Source organism: Cricetulus griseus, chromosome X, assembly GCF_003668045.3.
Source record: "Cricetulus griseus strain 17A/GY chromosome X, alternate assembly CriGri-PICRH-1.0, whole genome shotgun sequence".
NCBI lineage: Eukaryota > Metazoa > Chordata > Mammalia > Rodentia > Cricetidae > Cricetulus > Cricetulus griseus.
The window spans coordinates 40357947-40379397 of record NC_048604.1 but is presented as its reverse complement, the minus strand read 5'-3'; the positions used below and the strand labels follow the sequence as shown (position 1 = coordinate 40379397).

General features: G+C 36.5%; 1 protein-coding gene across 3 annotated transcripts in view; it reads right to left on the bottom strand.

Annotated features, from left to right (window-relative positions):
• Positions 1-21451, bottom strand: part of Rbm41 (RNA binding motif protein 41) — a 55072-nt gene that overhangs the window by 17251 nt on the left and 16370 nt on the right. For all 3 annotated transcript variants that reach the window (XM_027433561.2, XM_027433562.2, XM_027433563.2), the window contains one exon: positions 1803-2206. In XM_027433561.2, the coding sequence (XP_027289362.1) occupies positions 1803-2206 (404 nt within the window). The remainder of the gene's footprint in view (positions 1-1802; positions 2207-21451) is intronic.

The window sequence follows — 21451 nt, the reverse complement described above, 5'->3', positions numbered from 1 at the left end:
ACTGTTATTCTGTTTCCTCTGTACCAAAAGGTAAGTTTTCTGGATAGATTTCTACATGGGTGGAATTTTTTTCTCTATAAACTTTAATATTTCATTCCATCCTCTTCTTGCTTGTGTTGCCTTGTGATGAGGCTGATGTCATTCTCTTTGATCCTATTTATTCCTTTTTCCTTTATCTTGCCTGTCTATAGTTTGAATATGTTATGCTTAGATGTAGTTTTTGGCATTCTTCTTGCTTAATGTTCTCTGAGATTCCTGGATATATGGCTAGTAGTCTGCTATTAATTTCAGAAAATATTCAGAAACTAGTAGTCCAAATAACTCTCTTCTTTGTTCTTTTTCTCATACATGTGACACACACAATAAAAATAAATCTTAAAAAATGAAAAAATAATCATTATAAATAAACACAAAGGGCAAAAATATAAAAATATGGATAAAGGAACAGAAAGCTAACTCACAGAGGGTAGAAGAAGGGCTAATAAATTAAAAATACTTGTATATCTTTACTGGAAATGAGGAATATGCAAATTTAAAAATAAATTACCTTTCTAAACTATTAGGTAAAGTTAAAAGTCTATATTGAGTCAAAATAGTACCAGAAAAAGATGTAAAGTATGACAGCATCTACATAGTTTTCAAATGTGTGAAACTGTATTTATGGATATTTATGAATATTTATGGATAGTTAAGATATACCTTGGGTTAAGATAGGGTCATATCTTGATAAATTCTTTCTAAGTTGAAATATCCTAAGTCAGAAATGCACTTAATATATGTAATCTATGGAACACTGCAGCTTAGCAACCTAATACTCTGGAGTGTCAATGGTTTATCCTCATGATATATGGCTGACTGTGAGATGTAGGTTACTGTGGCTGCCCAGCATCTCAATAAGGTACCAGAGCACCACAATGCATATTGCTAGCTTAACAAAAATAAAAATTCAAAATCCAGAGTATAGGTTCCACTAAATGCATATTTTCTCATACAATCATGTAAACAAAAGTAAAATTAGCTATTATTAGTTAGGGACAGTTGTATGCAGTTTTCTGTAGTAAATGCATAAAAATACCCACGGGAACAGAACTAGAAAATTTGAAATAGTGGTTAAACCTGGAAAGAAGGAAGAATGGGATTGATGAAGAATCCATGAAATTCTTCAGCTATATTCATAAAGCTTTACTAATTTTTAAAACTAAGAAAATAGGAAAAAATATTAAGTCTTAGTAAACGTGGCTAGCTAAGTATACAAATACTCCCTAACTTATTCATGGGCTATTTACTCTTTGGCATGTTAGTAACAGCTCAGGACAAATGTAAAGTAAATGAAAGTCGAGCTACCCCGGGAAGAGGACTAACGTAACAGAAAGTCACTCACAGTACTTCAGTATCACTTCATCCATCTTTTTTTTTTGAAATCAGGGAATATTATTCTTTATTCTGCTTTCTAAAATTAAGACAAAAATTAACGCTTTAAGGAGTTGTGCTGTTAATGGTACCCACAACTGGGTGGCCAATCACTAGGGACATGGTGGTTACTTTTCCTATAATTCAGAGCTTCTAGATCTCATTATTATTTGAAAATGCTGAGGGGACTTTAGGATCTAAGAAAGGCACACAGAACATGGTATGAAATAGGCTACTTAATAGTATGTGGAAAATGATGGTTAAGGTTAAGGACAAACAAAATAGCTATGTCATAATCTTTGGCATAATCAAAGGTAATTTTAAAATGTTCCATTAGGTAGAGGTAAATAAAGTGAAAACAACTCATGTTGTGGTCTTGATTTGGCCTATACCTTGTTCGGTTCCCCTGGGTTATATGCAGAAAACATAGGGATGTTTCGGATCTCCTCCTCTGACAAACGGTTTCTCTGGATCTCATCTTCAGGGATAAATTCTATTGGTTGCGTCAGCTTCTTAGGCCCAGTCCAACACTGCTCAGGTAGAAAATCAATAACTTTTGCCACATGGAGACTGGGGCCTTTACCCTGTGCTGCCTGTTTTCCCTTGTCCTGGAGTAGTGATGGGTTCTCAGCTGTGCCACTATCACCCACTGATGTAGCTGAGACCAGTGAGTGGGAAGCAAAGGGTTCACCTCTCATAAGTTGGAACTCTTCAAGACGCTTTTTCATTATAGTCTCGTGGTAAAAACCTTCCAGGTTGTTCATGGGATCACCTTTGTTCTTCTCTGGGGGTTCATCTGGATCAAGACAAAGAGATATGGAAGTTCTACAAAGCCTCCCCAGTATAACCTTTTAAAAATTAATAAAAATTAAATTTTGGATCTCAGATACAGAACCTCTTTTAGGAAAGGTTTTTATAACATGTAGCAAGTGTGTGTGTATGTGTGTGTGTGCATACACACACACACACATGCATGTTCATGAGAATGTGCATGTATCTTAAAACTGCATCTTGAGCAAGGCCAATACATGGCAAAGTAAGGCACCAAGAAACCTCAAGTTCATGCAAGTATACATACATACCTCTAACTCACAAGGACATCTGAAGAATAGAACCAGGATGGCATTTCCATATTTACGGACTTAGTAATTCCTAAGTACCACCCAATTCCAAATTTATATTTGAATGACCTTGATTATGCCAGTGACTTTTTCAATACTTGTTTATTTAATCAAGATATAAGTCAGTTTTGGCTGTTATGACTTTGAAATCATTTTTCTGTCCCATCCCTTCATCAACCTTTATCCTCTGTCCATTGATAGTATACAACCATTATCTGTTTTGTGAACAAATTGATTTAATGAAATGTTTTCTGATGATAACTTGTTCAAAATTTCTTGTATTTTTTGACACTTAAGTCTAGTCTAATACAGTTGTCATTGGTCACTTGGTTATGCTTTTTTTTATCAGTTTGTGTCAAATTTGGTACATTTCAAATAATATATATATATATATATATATATATATATATATATATTCCAGATTATCCAGAACAGATAAAGATCATTTATAATATTCTAGAAAGTTAAATTAATGATGGTTTCTGTAAAGATTTAATTAGATTCATGTTCAATATTTAAAGCAAAAAATTCATATATAATTGTTTATTTCCTATTGTACCATGTCTAAAGGCACATAATATTCACTGGGCATATTTGGTGTTTGTCATATCCCTCAATTATCATGTATGCCTATTCATTTTTTTTTTTGAGACAGGGTTTCTCTGTGTAGCTTTGGAGCCTATCCTGGCACTCACTCTGGAGACCAGGCTGGTCTCGAACTCACAGAGATCCACCTGCCTCTGCCTACCGAGTACTGGGATTAAAGGCGTGTGCCACTAACACCGGTACGCCTATTCAATTTTTACCTAATGGACTTTATATCCATTGGCAATTACTGTTTACATCTATTAATTTACTAGGAATTACAAAATGGGGCTTCCCTTAATCTATTATTTCTTTTGTAGTTTTAATCTAGATTCTATAATCATCAACTTTTTAGTTTTCCTGAATATAGTTTATGTAAGAAAAGCAGGACAAATAACTGATTCTGTATTTATGAGAATAAGGAACTATTTATTTAGAGATAACTAATGGTGACCAGTGGTTATTTGTAGTACAATTATGAAATCATGTATTTTTATATAATGTATGTGTTTCAATTAAATATAGTGACTATTTGTGGTAGTGGACAAACTGTCCTGCTTACTACTTATAAGCAGTCCTTAAAACCAGCTCTTGTATTGCTTTCTGATTTTCTGGCACAACAAGCTATGCCAAGCTTATCTTGCATGTTTTCTAACTTGAACCTGAACTACTTTTCCGACGATCCCTGGTTCCTTTCAATGAAAAGCACTTAGAAACTACTGGTGTTCAGAGTGTTCATTGTTGTTGCTTATAAGCCTTTATAGTAGACAAACCTGGAGTATTTTATAAGAGAATAACAGGTCTTAAATTTATAACAGCATTTCCAATTCAAATTTAATATGACAAGATTTATTCTTAAAGTCTGATTTTAGACTTGTATCTCTTTTGTTTTATTTCATTTAGAGGGTTGTTTTTGGGAGACCCAGGGATCAAACCCAGGGCTGCTTGCCTTCTAGGCAAGTTCTCTATCACTGAGCTTTATTTCTGGTTCCTTGGATCCTAATAATATTATCAAAGTGGTTTATTAGCTTTCTCTAACAATATACTCACATAACTGAAAAACACCATAAGCAATACTAATATGGCTAACAACAATAAAATGGCCGAATATACTTTTATATTTTTGCAGTCCTTAGAGTATATATTGTTAGTAATAGATAGGCTTTACTTTAAAGTCGCTACAGTAATTATTTTCTCTGTGTCATTATTCTGTCAACTATGTTATCATTTGCTTTATTTGCTTCAGGTTGTTTTTGAATTTTATGGATTTATTCTTTCTTGAGGTTTGTGTGTATGTGATCCTGGGGACTGAATCCAGGACTTAGTGCAAGCTAAGCAAGCACTCAACTGTAAAGTATATCCCCAGCTGTTTTCCCTTTTTGATTAAAGTTTTTATTACATTTGGAATCATGCAAAGCATGTATGTGACTCTAAAGTGAAAAGGGTTATCAGTACCTTTACAAAGTATCATTCCATCTCTGATCCCTTCATTTCATTCCCTTCCTTCCCCATAAATACTAGTTCTTATTAAGTTTGATTTACAGTTCCAGTATTTCCTTTTTTGAATATGTATGTATGTGTATGTATATATACATACATGCAATTCATTAGTTATACCTTTCTCCTACATAAATACTGGTCTGAAACTTTCTTTTCTGGATTTAATAATATATCCCATAAATATTTCCATGTTAATGTAAAAACTATATTTTTGCTTTCTTACAGTTACATAATACTTCACTGTACAATAGTTATTCAGATACTTTCCTACTAAGAAACACTGAAATATAGGTCTTATATCCAATCTTATGCTATTTTGAACTATGCCCTGAAAATTAGCTGTGTGTGTGTATACATATATACATAAATATCCATATATCTATATACACATATATGTACATATATAATTTGGTATTTTTCAAACATTTGTTTCAAATAAATTCTAAGAAGTGAAATTGCTGAGACAAAAAGTAATAGTAAATGATGATATCATTTTTATATATAAATTTCACCCTGTAGCAGTTGTACTCTTCTGTATTTCTACCAGCAATGCATGAGAGCATTTATCTCTTAAGAAACAGAAGGTAGATTCAAGAAAAAGAAGCCATGAATTTGGGACAGAGCAAAGGGGAAATACACAGGAAGGACTAGAAGGAGGAAAGGGAAGGGGGAAGGTGTAATTATATTTTAATTTCAAAAACTAAAAATATATTTTCAATGATTGCCCAATATAGCTGTATTAAAATTAAAAAATTCTTGTTCATCAAAAGTGTCATAAAGTGGGCCAACAATGGCGCAGTGGATAAAGGCACTGCCCACAAAACCTGCTGTCCTGAGTTCAATCCCTGGGGCCCACATGTGGAAGGAGAGAACTAATTCCCTACAAGTTGTCTTCTGACTTCTACTCATATGCCATGGCACAAGGCACCCAATAAATAAAAATAAAAGTCATAAATAGAAAAAACACTGAATAAAATATTTACTACACAGATAATTATTAGAGTGTGTAAATGCTAAATCTATGAAATTTTATATATCTGTAAGAAACAAAGGTGGGCAGCCAAGAGGAAAATGAGCACAAGATTGATGAATCTTCCATAAAAGAGAAAAAACACATAGCTAATAGATACATAAAAAGTGTTTGATCATATTAGAAATTGGTGAAATGCAAGTCAGATGAGGAGTGAGAGCCATTAAAAAACCCTGATGTTCGAAAATATATCAAATAATGCCAATACCATATCAGTGAGGCTGCAGAACCACAGGAGCTATATGAGTATTCTGAAGGATATACTCAAAAAAATTTATTCAATAACCACTATGAGCCAAGCCCTATTCTGGGTTCTCAAGAGAGATCAATAAAAGCAAAGACCCTAGGAACTATAAAGAGAGATGGTTTGATCCGGGTGGAGTAGCACAAATTTTAATCCCAGCACTCAGGAATCAGAGCGATGCAGATCTCTGTGAGTCTGAGGCCAACATGATTTACATAGTGAGTTTCAGACCAGCCAAGGCTGCAGAATGAGACCCTGTCTCAACAAAACAAAAAAGAGTTGGCAGTTGGCAGAAAACATCTAGCAATTTTTCCCTACAAATACATCATAATGAATAGCTATGAAAAAGGCAAAAAAAAAAAAAGTACTCCTTCGCCAACTCTAGGAAGATTAGCCTGGATAGAGAATTAAATCTAGGCCTGCCACTGTGAAACCTAGTGCAGGGCTTCTACCGTTAGGCCAGTATCTGTGGACTGAGTCATGAGAAGGACATTATGCTCTGAGGAATAGACTATTCCAAAAACTCTTCTTCCAACCTCAAGAGGCACAGTAAATAGCTGGACTCTACTTACCCACATGAAAGCTGAACAGTACTTTTTCTCAGAGTTCTGTGCCAAGCCCACCATGCTGAATGCCAGCGCTGGGTAAAAAATAAAGGTTCCAAGCACAGTCGAGAGCTCAGCTATACCCTCTAGGTACATTCCCACATCGGGTATGTACCTATGCACCTATGAGATACCCAAGTGTCCACTGTATCAGTTCTGGCATCAATGTGGAAATGGGGTACTCTCACCAAACTCTCAGAACCAGACAAGCCCTGGAAACTGTGAGGCTCAGCTATGACTCACCTTAGAAACAGCTTTAGTAGCCAAGGAACTATCTCTCCTAACTATACCCAAACTCTGGGCAGCATAGCTCTCAGCAGGCCAGTACTCACATATGGAAACACAACAGTTGTCTAGGTACATGCACATCAGTGCTGCAGGCACCCTTGTATTTTGTCATGTATCACCAACACATGGGCCCTGAAGTACCTGAGCCAGAGTGGGCCCTTGAAGCTGTGAGACTCAGATGTGAGTCAGCTTAGCATCCCTCTAGAAGGCTAACAGTCTACTTACACCAACATTATCTCAACCTCGGGCAGCATGAGGAGGTGCAAGATCCCATTCCTTGTGGATAGGGCTTTCCTGTGGAGCTTACTTAGTACAAGGCACATAAAATGCCACACAAAGTGGATCTGAACAGCCCCATCTGCAGGTCTGTCTGCTGTTTCTTTGAATTTACTAAATGACAAATCACATGCTAACATACCCAAGAAAATAGGAGAGAAAAAAATGATTGAAATTATGAACTAAAGAGGAAGCATCACCACTCACAGAAATGAAAATGATTATAAAAGAACATTGTGAAAAACAAGGTAGAAAATTTATATGAATTGACAAATTCGCAGACATAAAAATTATCAAAGCAGATTCCAGAAAGAGAATAACTTACTAAATCTTGCACAAGAGGTTGAATTAGTAATCAGCTAACTATCCAAAGAAACATCCTGGTTCAGTTGGATTCATTGGTGAAGTATATGAAACATTTAAAGAACAAATACAAATCTTGCACAAAACTTAGAAAGTAGAGAAAGAAGGAACCTTTTCCAATTAATTCTACTGGTACCCTAGACACCAAAAGTAAACAAGTATAGAAGAATAGAACCACAGACCAATGTCTCTCATGAACCTAGAACCTAGATGTAAAAATATTAAATATGATGACATAGTGGCAGTTGGAATAACGTGAGGAAGGAGCAGGAGAGAAAGAATGCTCGCGGTTTCTAGAAGCTGAATGAAGCTTGCCTAATGTGAAACCATTTTAACAATGTTATCTTACCACTTCTGATATCTACAACTATACGAGAAACCTATGTTACTTTAGGGCATCAGATGCATGGTGATTAATTAGAGTACCCATAAGAAACTAATGTAATGCAACAGAGCATGTATAGAAAACCTAGAACTAATATTAATGGTTAAAAACAGATGTTTCCCCCTGAAGATTGAGAATAAAGAGGCTGGAGAGATGGTTCAGCAGTTAAGAGCACTGCTCTTCCAAAGAAATTGCATTTGGTTTCTAGCACCTCTGTCAGGCAGCTTAACATCACCTGTAAGTCCAGCTCAAAGGGATCTGACCCTTTTTCTGGCTTCCAAAGGCACCTTCACATACATGAGCATATACACACACAAATACAAATAAAATAAATACTTTATTTAAAAGATTGGCTTGTGGACATGACAGGACTGCTGCACTCATGAACTCATAGCAACTGTGCTAGCATTAAGATCTGCACAGGAGCATATCAGTCAACATTCTAGAATGAAGTGGAGTAGGGTACTCGGCCTACACCCCTCAGGAGCTATTGACAGCTGATGGCTTCTACGGGAGGAACTGTCAGTTTTCTTTAACGGTGTGGCCTCTGGTAAGCTAGTCATGCTCCAAGGAAAGACTATACCCATGGAGATATACATACCAAAATTGGACTCCATTGGTTATTTTGAAATATGAGAGAACAGGAAACGGGGTGGGGGGGCGGAAAGGTGAATGTGGATGTGGTAGCAATGAGGAGGAATAGAGGGTGCAAATAATCAAACTACAGCTTAACCGTATAAAATTCCCAAAGAACTAATATGATTACATTAAAAGAAGATTGGGAAGAAAGCAAAGGCATTAGCTCACATTACTTCCACTCAACAATGTACGAAAGGTAGTAGAGATTACAAGAAGGCAAAAACAAGTAAACAGTAAGTTTCCAGATTGGAAAGTAAAACTGTCTTTATTCATAGGAAACATGCTTTTATTTTCCTATGAAGAAAATTCCAAGCTATCCATAATAAAATCAATATACTAATAAAAAAACAATAAAACATTTAATTAGATCATGTTAGACTAATATGAGATCAAAACAAAACCCAACTTATTTCTATATACTTGCAGACAAGAAGCGGAAAATGAAACAATTCTATTCAAAAGAGTATCAAAATGAATAAAATGCTTAGAGACAAATTTACTATGAGAAAAATAAGTTTGGTACACTACCATATATAAAATAAGGATGAGATAAATTGTAGACAATCTGAATAAAGGAAGAGACATTCTGTATTCACGGACTAGAAGAAACTGTCACTAAAAATGACATTATTTTCTAAATTAAGTGATAGATTCAATCCATTCTCCCTTAAATTCCAGCAATTTTTGGAGAAAAATAAATAGGATGTTGTCAAAATCTGCATGGATACAAAAAACCTATGATAGAAGAAATAAAGTTGGAGGAGTTACTATGATTGCCAAACTCACTATAAAGGTCCATCCAATAGGGATTTGAAACATAAAGACAGATATACGGATCAAAGGAACAAAATTGTACAAGGACATTCAATGGGAAAAACTGTCTTTGCAAGATACAGTGTTAATCAATTGGAAATCTTTATATGTAAATTTCTAAACTGAACATCATTAACATAAAATATTTGTGCTTCAAGACACCATTAAGAACACAGCAACAAATAAACTACAGACCATAGTAAGCATTATGCCTTATAAAATACACAGGATTTTAGACACAGAGTAAAGGAATACCAGCCTACAATCCATACTGCCAGAGAAGCTAGGAAACAAGGAGGAGTCTAAGAGACATACATGGTCCCCCAGAAAAGGGGAAAGGGACAAGATCTCTTGAGCAAATTGGGCGCATGGGGGAAATGGAGAGGGAACTAGGAGAATGAGAAGGGGAGAAGAGGAGGGGTGAGGAGGACATGAGGGGGTAGGGAGGTTGAGTTTGGGGAAGAACAGAAGAGAGCAAGATAAGAGATACCATAATAGAGGGAGACATTATAGGTTTAAAGAGAAATCAGGCACTAGGGAAGTGTCTGGAGATCTACAAAGATGATACCAACTAACAATCTAAGCAACAGAGGAGAGACTACCTTAAATGCCCTACCCTGATAATGAGATTGATGACTAACTTATATGCCATCCTATAGCCTTCATCCAGCAGATGGTGGAAGTAAAAGCAGACACCCACAGCTAAACACTGAACCGAACTGGAATCCAAGTTGCAGAGAAGGAGGAGTGATGAGCAAAGGGGTCCAGACCAGGCTGGTAAAATCCACAGAAACAGCTGACCTAAGCAAGGGAGAGCTCTTGGTCCCCACACTGATAGCTGGGAAACCAGCATGGAACTGATCCAGACCCCATGAACGTGGCTGTCAGTGAGGAGACCTCGAAAATCTATGGGGCCCCTTGTAGTGGATCAGTACTTATCCCTAGCTTAGGAATGGACTTTGGGAGCCCATTCCACATAGAGGGATACTCCCTGAGCCTAGACACATAGGATGGGCCTAGGCACTACACAAAAGGATATGATAGACTCTGAAGAGCCCCCTATGGAAGGGCTCACCCTGCCTGGGGAGCAGAAAGTGTATGGGATAGGTAGGGTATTAGTTGGGTTGGCTGGGGAGGAGGGGAGGGAAAGGGAACTGGGATTGACATGTAAAATAATCTTCTTTCTAATTAAAATAAAAAAAGAAATCTCAATACACAATACTAAAAATACCAATATCCCACAAATTTAAAAATGGACAAAAGACTCATACAGTCACTAATAAATTTCCTTTTGGTGCTGAGTAAATGCATGAAATATATTTGATAGTGAACATATACAATCTATGTGATTCTCCACAACTTCAGAATGCCTATTCGCACTGTAAGAAGCTCACTGAGATGCACAGACTTTGGATGTTGGTAAGAGACTATTTGCGGAGAAAAAAATAAACTGGAACTCTATTTTGTAATGTATACACAAATCAATTCCAGGTGGACTAAGGACTTAAGCATGAAGGACAAAAAATAAACCTTTAGAACAAAGAACAATACCTTCCTACACTCAAACTAGGCAGAATGAATTAACTGTAACACCAAAAGACTTATGCATAAAGAAAATATTAAATACTTTATTCCATAAAGATGAAAAATTTTATGATACCAAGAGGTTTCATAAAGATAGTGAAATGATTAGCTAGAACTAGAATGGAAATTTTAAACACATATAACCAACAAATGAATCCAAAACCATAATGATAAGAATTTGTACAAATTTATAGGAAAATATACCCTATGACTATTGAGTTGTAGATAGAATATTAACTGCATATAATGGCCAAGCATTCCTAGCTTCCTCCTTTCTGTAGTGACAGTTAGATAACTGGAGACCACTGAGATCTGCCAAATTCAAGGAACTGTGAAGCTGAGGTTCAGTTCTGATACAGGGTTAACATGATTTGTGAACAAATACCATACAGACAACAAATACAGACACAAACAGATGGAAGGATATTCAGAAGTAAAGGTATTTTAACATTTGTTAAACAGGCAAATAATTCAAGGCCCATTCACAAAGGAGGCTGCTCAAATGGTCAATAAAGTTGTGAGAATGTGCCCCTCACTACTAGTTATCTAGAACATGAAATTAAACCACAATGAAGCAAACAATATAGACTTGAACTCCTGAGAAGTATAAATGTCTGGAAACACAATCGTATTTAACACAACACACACATACAAACACACACATACATGCACACATAAAATAAGTTATTCTAAAGCAAATTAAATGCAATGTATGATCTATGATTATATCTTGGATAAAATGAGAAATCTGATTACGAACTGTATATTAGATAAATTTACAGTAGTAACTCAATAATTTCTTAAGGATAATCATAATATTATGGTTGTATAGGAAAATGCCTTTAGGAGATACATAATGAAACACTTAAGAATAAGCCCTACAGTCTGAAGAGATGGTTCAGTAACGGTTAAGAGTGCTTATTTCTTTGGCAGAAGATCCAGATTGTTTCTCAGCATGCACATGGAAGCTCACGACTGCCAATTAACTACAGTTCCAGGAGAATGGATGCCTGCTGATCTCCGTGGGCATTAGACATGCACATGGTACATACAACCAAGTGAACCACTCACACACAACAATTTAAAAGAATAAATCCTAATTTCCTCTGACGGTTACTTCAAATAGTTTGGTAGGTATTCTTTAATTTTTCTCCATACTGGAAAAATTTCAAAACAATAAAGAAAATAACACTTGAATAAGGGCTAAAGTGTACAGTGTATCATTAGTAATGTTAATTATTAATACAGGGAGTAAAGAAGACAAGGAAACATCCGTCCGCCTGGAGGCTGACAAGAGCCAGTGTGGACGAGGACATGGGGCAACCTGAACATTCTTCCATGATTGCTGAGATGTCAATTCAAAAGAAATCCCTCCAGATATTAGTTAATCTTTAATAAAGTGGAGGATTTTTGAACTCTTTACCTCTCAATTCCATTCCAAGGTATAAATCCAGAGAAGCTCATGGACATATGTTCTAGAGTTCCTCTACAAGGAGCATCATGTTGCAGGACAGATACTGATGCTCCATCCAAATGAGAACCCAAATTTCTACTTATGACAGAAGAGGAAAAAAATCAATGTTCATATAAAGGAATACTATACTTCAGTGAAAATGAATTTACTATATCTCCAAACAGCAATGTGAATGAATTTCACAAATACAGTATTAAACAGAAAAGGAAGGTCCAGTGTATAGGTACAGTTCTGTAGGCAGATATGCTGTTTAAACACAGGAAAAGTAAATACTGTCTAGTGATTGATAGATATTTAAGTAGTAAAATAATAAAGAAAATTATTACCATACGCCAGTACAGTAGTTAGACCTAAACAGAAGGGGACTGTGATTTGTGAGGAACATACAGGGGCTTTTTACAGTTTTTCCATTGCACAATCTGTTGATCTCATTGAACATAAATGTTTGAAGTACTCTTCAGCATGATCAACTTTATATCACTTAAAAACAGTTTGTACAAATATGAATTAGAGATGAGAAAGAGGCAGTAATAAACATACTGGGTTTAAGAATAACCCAAAGCAGCCAGGCGGTGGTGGCACATACCTTTAATCCCAGCACTCAGGAGGCAGAAGTAGGTGGATCTCTGCGAGTTCGAGGCCAGTCTGGTCTACAATGCTCCACAGAGAAAACCTGTCTCAAGCCCCCCCCAAATATCCCAAAGCCTCAGAATTTAACTTCACTTGAGAATGAGATCTTTGCAGATATAATTAATCAAGATTTTGTTAATCAATTATATGAAATCATAATAGATTAGGGGAAAGCCTAAGTCCAAAGACTGGTGTTCTTATAAGAAGGCAAGTAAAGACATAGTGCCACATTCACAGAAGGAAAATGTCATGTGATTACAGAAGCAGTGATGGGGATGCTATGAGCAAAGGTTTGTCAGCTGGAGTTAGAAGACAAGTGTGCAAAGGATTCTCCCACAGATCCTTAAGAGAGAAGCAACCTAGCCAACACCTTCCTTTTGCACTTCCATAACCATTAGAAACTATATTCCTGTTGTTTTGTTATGGTAACCCTAGGAAGCTAATTCATATTTTGCAGTGGGAAGTTGAATGATGCTTTAACAAATACCTAAAAATGAGGAATTGGCTTTGGAATTGAGTAATGAACAAAGGCTGGAAGAATTTTGACATTTTTCATAATACAAGCCCAAATTTCCTTCAGGAATCCATTGGCAGAAACACAGATTTTAAAGGCAGTTCTGGTAAAGGCTTAGAAGAAAGTGAACAGTAGAGAAAGCTCATGGAACCCTAGAGACTATGTATACATATCTATCTGCATGCCTACATACCCATCACGAACTCAGTACTGCTACAGCTATGAAGGTTAACAGAATTTTTAGAGAGGCCTTAGGAGGAAAGGGTGAACATTGTTGGACCCTGGAGGAAAGGTGCTCTTTATTACGCAGTGTCAGGAATTTGGCTGAATAGGTTTCATGTTATGGGGAAAAATGTAGCTGAGGAGACTTCCAAAGTGAGGATAAGGGCTGTTTCCTCTTGATGCTCATAATAAAATCATAACATTAAAGATGTAAATTGAAATGTTATTATTAAGGAGAAAGAAACCAGCATTTGATGATCTGGAAACTCCCGGGCCTATTCAGACAGTGTGCTCTGGAAAAGGGGCCAAGGCTGTGGCTAGACAAACTTTTACTGAAGATATTAGGAGGATGACTCATAGATTTAATCAGCAGAAGCCAGGGATAAAGACAGGATTATCTAAGAAGGATCTGCAGAGAGCCTTGGGTCTAACAACATGAATCTCTTGACTTCCTCAAGATTGACAAGGCTTCTGAGAATTCTGTGCCAGCAGAATCAGTGGCAGCCTGGTAGGAGACAAACACAGGACAAAAGTGAAGAAAGGGTGATTCCAAGAGCAAAGACCCAGTTGCAGAGGCCAGAGAAGGAACTCAGAACATGACTAAGGAATAAAACTTGCCTTGTTGGGTGATTAACTTGCTTAGTAATCCCTTTATTCCTTTTTTCTTGCCCTTTCAGAATGCAGCTGTCCATCCTTTGCCTAGCCTACTATTACATATTAGAACAGCATGACTACTTTTTCAATTACATTAGTCTATGGGTAGAAAGAAAGAAATTATGTGATTTAAATAACCAGATGTGAGGCTTTTTGAGTTCATATGTAAATGCCATTTGGGATGGATTATATGTATATTGCATGTACTGGGATGAATCTGGAATTTTAGAGGACAGAGGACAGAATGGACTATATTGAACAGAATGCCCCTAAAATTTATCTCTACTTGGAATCCTAAACTGGCATTATTTGATAATGTTTATACCAGTTGTTAAATTATTATAAGCCAATAACGGATTAGGGTGGGTTCAAAAACCTAATAACTACTATACTCAAAAGGTAACATGAAGACACAGAGACAGACAGGGAGAATGTCATTTTGATGACAGAGGTAGAGATTGGAATGATGTGTTTATACCGGTCACAGAACATCAAGGAGCATCAGCAAGTAGCAGAGGCTAGATAAGGTAAGGACAGACATGCTCTTAAAGCCTACAGAAAGACTGACCCATCAACTCTTTGATTTGCCTCCCAAACTGTGAAGGAAATAAATTTGTTACACAAAACCAGATCTATGTGAGTTTGTTAGAAGCCTTAGAAATCTAATATGATTATAGAAAATTCTTCAACAAATTATATTGGAGAAAGACAAATAGTATACACAACAATACAAATACACCTCAAAAAATGTTATGTTGAATTAAGTAAGTTTTATACAAAGTAGTTACTATCTTGTTTTAGTTATTAAAAGGTCCTAGAATAAGCACAATTAATCTATACTGGGAAAAAATTAAAGTGTAATTTGCCTTTGGGAGACAGGATGGGAGTCACAGGAAAGAAGTATGATGCCACTTTTTGGAATGATGACAATCTGTAAGACTTGATAAGTGTTAGGCTATGCACATGTATTGATATACTAGACATGCTCTAATGATTGTGTGTACCCATTTTCAGCTCAGTGCTGAGTGAAGACAGACTGGTAGCCTGCAACTGTCCACAGTGGGAACATGTAGATCATGAAAACTAGCAAATGATACACATCCATTTCCTAAAGAGATGATGCATGCTCTTACTAGTTAGTATATCACCATTCAGAAGCATACACTGTCTAGAAATGGGCAGGCGAACACTTAAGGTTTGTATATCTAATAACATGCAAATTTTATGAAGACAGAACCAAAATAAATATTTAACTATAGCTAACAATATGCATGCTGATGTACTAGGAAGTATACATTTATATAAACAACTTTTTAAAAATGCATGTATAAATAAAATGGGTTGATATGTGTACAGAAGTACTAATTAGATGCGTGATGAAAAGGTATATCAATGGTACAATCCAGATTGGGATATAATGGGTATTTGTGAAGATTTTTTTATTTTTCTGCATGTTCGAAATTTTTCACTGAAAACAAAGATCAGAAATAATTTCCTACTTAGATATCAAAAATTAAAAGATGCATATAATCCTGTCTCTCTTGGAACTTTGATTTTGACATTTCCTCTTTTAAATGCTACTTACAGTATATAGCGAGAGACAAGAATCTAAGCGCTGTTTGTTCAAGCATCTAAAATGCAGAAGGACACCGCCCCCCCCTTTTCATGTTCTTTAGATAGCAGGAGTTTGTATTCAAGAGAAACCCGCAAATGACGCAATGGTGATTATGTTAAAGTCCTCAAAGGGAAGGAGGAATGACTGAAGTCCCTTGGGAGATAAGGATAGAAGCCTGCACTGGTGTATAAAGCTTAGCATTAAGTACTAAAGACTCCCCTATCTCTCAGTGAAGTGGAAAGAAAGGGAGAAGGAAAAAGCAGAAGTTAGCAGAGTGCAGGAGGAAGAAGCACATTTGAAAGTTCTTGCTGCTTTGAAATTGAACCAAAAGATATCTTTTAAGAACAATAAAAGAGAATAGGCAAAAAGAATGAATATCTACAATATTCCTGATGAGGAAATGAAACAGAGCTGGTGAGGGACTAGGAGACACAGTGATAGAGGGAGAGAGGGACAGGGAGAGGTATCTTAAGATGGTACCAGAGATGAGGAACTCATCGAAGTACTAATGAACAACACATTACATGATTTTTCTCTAGTAGTGGTTGCAAGGACTGTTAAAGGAAGACAATTAGCTGAGACTTTTCTTAGGAGCTATAATACACAGACAAAAAAGCAATGAGAATGGTTCCCTGGGGTTGAATCTAAGTGAGACTAGGAAAGAAGAGGAATCAGGCAAGAGATGAGAGATTACAAACTAAAAAGGTAAAACCTAGAGCTATCAAAAGTATTCAAGACATGGTATACATGTAAGAAAGTTCTGAGAGCTGGAAAGGTAAGAAAAAGATTGCAACTGGATATGATGGTGCATGCCTGCAATTTTAGCACTTCAGAGGCTGAATCAGTTGATTGCCAAAAGTTCAAGGCCAGCCTGAGCTATACAGCAAGTACCAGACCTGTTAACATTACATGGCAAGACTGTCTCAATAAAGAAAAAAAAAATTAACAAGAAAGAGAAAAGATCATGGTCAAAGAATATATGCTACAGTTAATTCCAGAAGTATATTTCTAGAAATACATCTTGGTTTTCCATGAATTTCATTTTAAAACAATATTGCATAATTCAAAAAAAGAGAAATTTTCTCAAGAGTTAGAGATATGGCTCAGTGGCAGAGCACTAGCCTGGTATATAGGAATGCAGAAGTTCAATCGACCACATTGCAAAGAGGAAAGAAAGCTTCATTTCAAGATATGTTCTTTTGCAAACATAGTATGTACTCACACATATATGGATTTTAGACATAGAGCAAAGGATTACCAGCCTGCAATACATACCACCAGAGAAGCTAGGAAACAAGGAGGACCCTAAGAGAGACATGCATGGTCCCCTCCTCCATGGGGAGAAGGGAGAAGATCTTCTCCAAAGGGAGATGTCCTGAGATAATTGGGAGCATGAGGGGAAGGGAGAGGGATTTAGGAGAAAGAGAAGGGGAGAAGAAGAGGGGAGAGGAGGACAAGAAAGAACAAGAAGATCAAGTCAGGGGAAGAATAGAGGAGAGCAAGATAAGAGATACCATAACAGAGGGAGCCATTACAGGTTTAAAGAGAAATCAGGCACTAGGAGATCTACAGATCTACAAGGATGACCCCAACTAAGAATCTAAGCAATAGTGGAGAGGCTACCTTAAATGCCCTTCTCTGATAATGAGATGATGATTACCTTATATGCCATCCTAGAGCCTTCATCCAGTAGCTGATGGAAGCAGAGGCAGATACCCACAGCTAAACACTGAGCTGAACCCTGGAATCCAGTTGCAGAGAAGACCAGGCTGGAGAAACCCACAGAAACAGCTGACCTGAACAGGGAGAAGCTCAGCATAGGACTGTTCCAGACCCCTGATCGAGGATGTCACTTTGGTGGTCTGGACAATCTATGGGGCCTCTGGCAGTGGATCAGTATTTATCCTAGTACATGAATGGACTTTGGGAGCCCTCTCCACATAGAGGAATACTCTCTCAGCCTAGACACACAGGGGAGCGCCTAGGCCCTGCTCCAAATGATATGACAGATTTTGAAGATCCCCATGGAAGGTCTCACCTTCCCTGGAGAGCAGAAAGGGGTTGGGATGAGGGTTGGTGGGGAGCAGGGGAGGAGGGTAGGGAGAGGGAACTGGGATTGACATGTAAAACAAGTTTGTTTCTAATTTAAATATAAAAAAATTACTTAAAAAATAGATATGGTCTTTTGAAATATACACAAGTGCCATGACCAAAGCAGCACTGATTTTTCTGAAGATGGTATATTTAAGGGGTAGCATGGTTAGTTAATAACTGTGATTTAGCCAGTTAATCTCTTTAGAAGCTCTAGTTTGTTATCTGTAAAACAAGTATAATAGTATCACATCTTATAGGGCTGTTACTGGAATTAAATGCATCAGTTTGCAAACTAAGTATTTAGCACAATGACTGGCACAAATAAGCCTTCATAAACTATCAGCTATTAGAACTTCTGTTATATCACCCCTCACTCTGTCTATTCCATGAAGCACAGTTATGCAGCCTATCTGGTTGAACTCACAAAGTAGAGTTACAAAACCTGTTGAGAATTATGGTCCATTTGAAGATTGTGAATAACAAACAATAATAGACAGTTAATTGGTTAAAAGTCTAGAATCTTAACTAAAGAATGCATTAAATTGCTGAAAGTAGAGAGAAAGCCAGACTCTACAGCTTGTAATCCCAGTACTTGCAAGAAGATCAAAGTTTAAGATCATTCTTGGCTATATAGCAAGCTCAGGCCAGCCTGCACTGCATGAGACCCTTATCAAATACAACAAGAAGGAAATAAACAGAAAGAAAAAAGATATATTATTATATTTGTGATAAATTGATTTTCTACAATGTCAAGAAAATTTAATGTGAAATGGCAGTGTTTTCACAAGCAATGCCAATTGTACATATAATCTATGTGTGCATATATATATATATATATATATATGTGTGTGTGTGTGTGTGTGTGTGTGTGTGTGTGTGCATATATATATATATATATATATATATATGCAACCAGATGAATATAAAGCTCTATCATATGCTGAAATTCAAAATGGTTCATAGACTTAAATGTGAGTTGAAACTCTAGTCTTTTAGAATACAGGAGAAAATTGATATGACCTTGAGTTAGAAAGAAATCTTCATAGGATCAAAACGAGAAGTCCTAAAAAGCATGCTATCAAAATCTCAGACTTCAGAGTTGTGAGCTATCCCATTAAGACAATGTCAGGAAAAAATAGCAGAGTAGGAACGTTTCAAACACATCTTCCTCAAAAGCAACAACAGAACAAACCCTTACAATTCTAGAAATTAGTCAAAGGCTTGCAACAACCTGGGGAAGATTTCTTAGGAAGAATAGCTGGGTCTCCGCAAGAATAACGAATTTTGTAGTGCTTTAATCTGCCCTCCTTCCATTCCAACTCCTTTTTACTCAGTGGTTAACCTTGAAAGCCTGTGATTTGAAATCGAAGGGGGGAAAAAAAAAACAACCCAGCAACAGGGTCACCAGTAGAGGGCAGAAAAAAATGAGGCAGCAGTCCCTGGAAGTACTATTCCGAACCTTCAGGAAATTCAAGGGACACTCTCTTTATTTGAACAAACTCAAAGCAAGTGATAACAGCTATTTTATCTAGGAACTTACTATGAAAATGTTCACAGGCAATTGTTGAATTTCACAGACACCGACTAGGTAGATAACAGTTAGAGAAAACACCAATTAATAAAAAGCTTAAGGCAAAAATTCAGGGAATGAGAAGTCCATATAAAGTTCTAAAAAAAAAAAGTCTAACGTATTTCCATACGCATGTATAGATGATCTGCAAACTTAGGTTTGCGCATGCTCAGGAAAAGATCTGAAAAAGCCACAGTGTCACTTCTGATTAACTTGCTTTGTGCAAGTAAGAAATGGAAGTATTTCCATTTGAGATTGCAAAGTACATGGCTAAGGGTTGAAGATATTCTCGGCATGCTCACAGAATCCATCAGGGGACACTGGAAAACTGCTGGTTCTAGGCATAATGTTCTAGACACAATGAAAACATTATACTAAGGTAGAGAGCACCATATATTATATGAATCATTTACATAAAATTTCTCAAATAGGTAAATCTATAGGGATGGATATTTCCTTGGTGGCTGCCCAGGGTGGGAGTATAAACAAGGACAAATAGCAGTCTTTGAGGTGATGGAAATGTCCTAAAACTAGATTGTTGTTATGGTTGATGAATTCTGTAAATTTACTACAAATCACTGAATTGTGCACTTAAGGAATGAGTTTTATGGTATGCAGTAAATGCTAACTCAATAAAGTAGAAAAAATGACCCAACTCTATGCTATAAAAGCTTACTCTTTCCCAAATGTAATAATATAAATAGGATAGAGGTAAAATGATGGCAAGAAAGCAATTCTGGAATGCTAGAGTGAAACCTCTAAAAATCTGTGTCCTGAAAGCAAAAAGAACATTGGCAAAAAATGACAAAATCAATTTTGGAAGTAAATTAAATGCTTGCAATAAAACATGGAGCAGTGTTTTAAGAAAAAGTAAGATTAGTAAGGTTTGTAGCATTTCAAGTTTCCATAATCCCATCTCTTTCTCACCAGCTTCACAGTCCTAAAAAAAAAAAAAAACAACATTACTGCCACTACAGAAGCTGTAAACCAGCAATGTGGCTGAACCTAGATGGCTTTGCATGAGTAGAAGGTGAAGTCTAAGGAAGAGCTGTCAAGTTTTTAAGTACTGAAAGAGTGTTTCGAACTACATACACGTTGGACCCTTAAGCAAAGCGTGATAGACATTCTGGCTCAAGACATTTAAGGAAACTCTCTTTGATCGTTAGAGAACTACTTTATTGTTAAGGAAGCAGAGAGAAGACATAATTTTCAGAATTAAATACAAAGGAAAATTACTAAATAGTGACATTAACAAATCCATAGGATAGTGGTGATGGTGGATTGATTTTAAGAATTACCACATTATACTAATTAAAATCTCTAATTTCAACAAAAATACAACATATCATAAAGAGGAAAGCATGGCCTATATCCAGGAAGAGAAAATTAACAGAAGCATGTTTGTTAGGTTAACTAAAGTTTAAAACAGTCATTCTAATTTCCGTAAACAACTGAAGGGAAAATTCAGACTATCTGATAAAGTAGACACTAAAAGTATGCAGAGGAAACAGAAGTAAAGATCCTAGTGGGATTTCTGGAGCTGCATGTAGAGCAACTAACACACACTCTTCACTAATGGAACTTAACAGACTTGAGCTAGCAGCAGAAAGCATGTACAAACTTGAAGATCACCCCACTATCTACTCAGAGGACACTAACCCAGTCTGGGAAGGACAAACAAATAAGGACAAGGAAAAATGAACAGTCTCAGAGGATAAAGCAGATGATTAACCCCCTCAATCACAGGAGTCTCAGAAGTTGAAAAGGGTAAGAAAACATTTCAAGAAATCAACACTGATATCATCATCAAATTGATGAAAACTATTAATCTACAT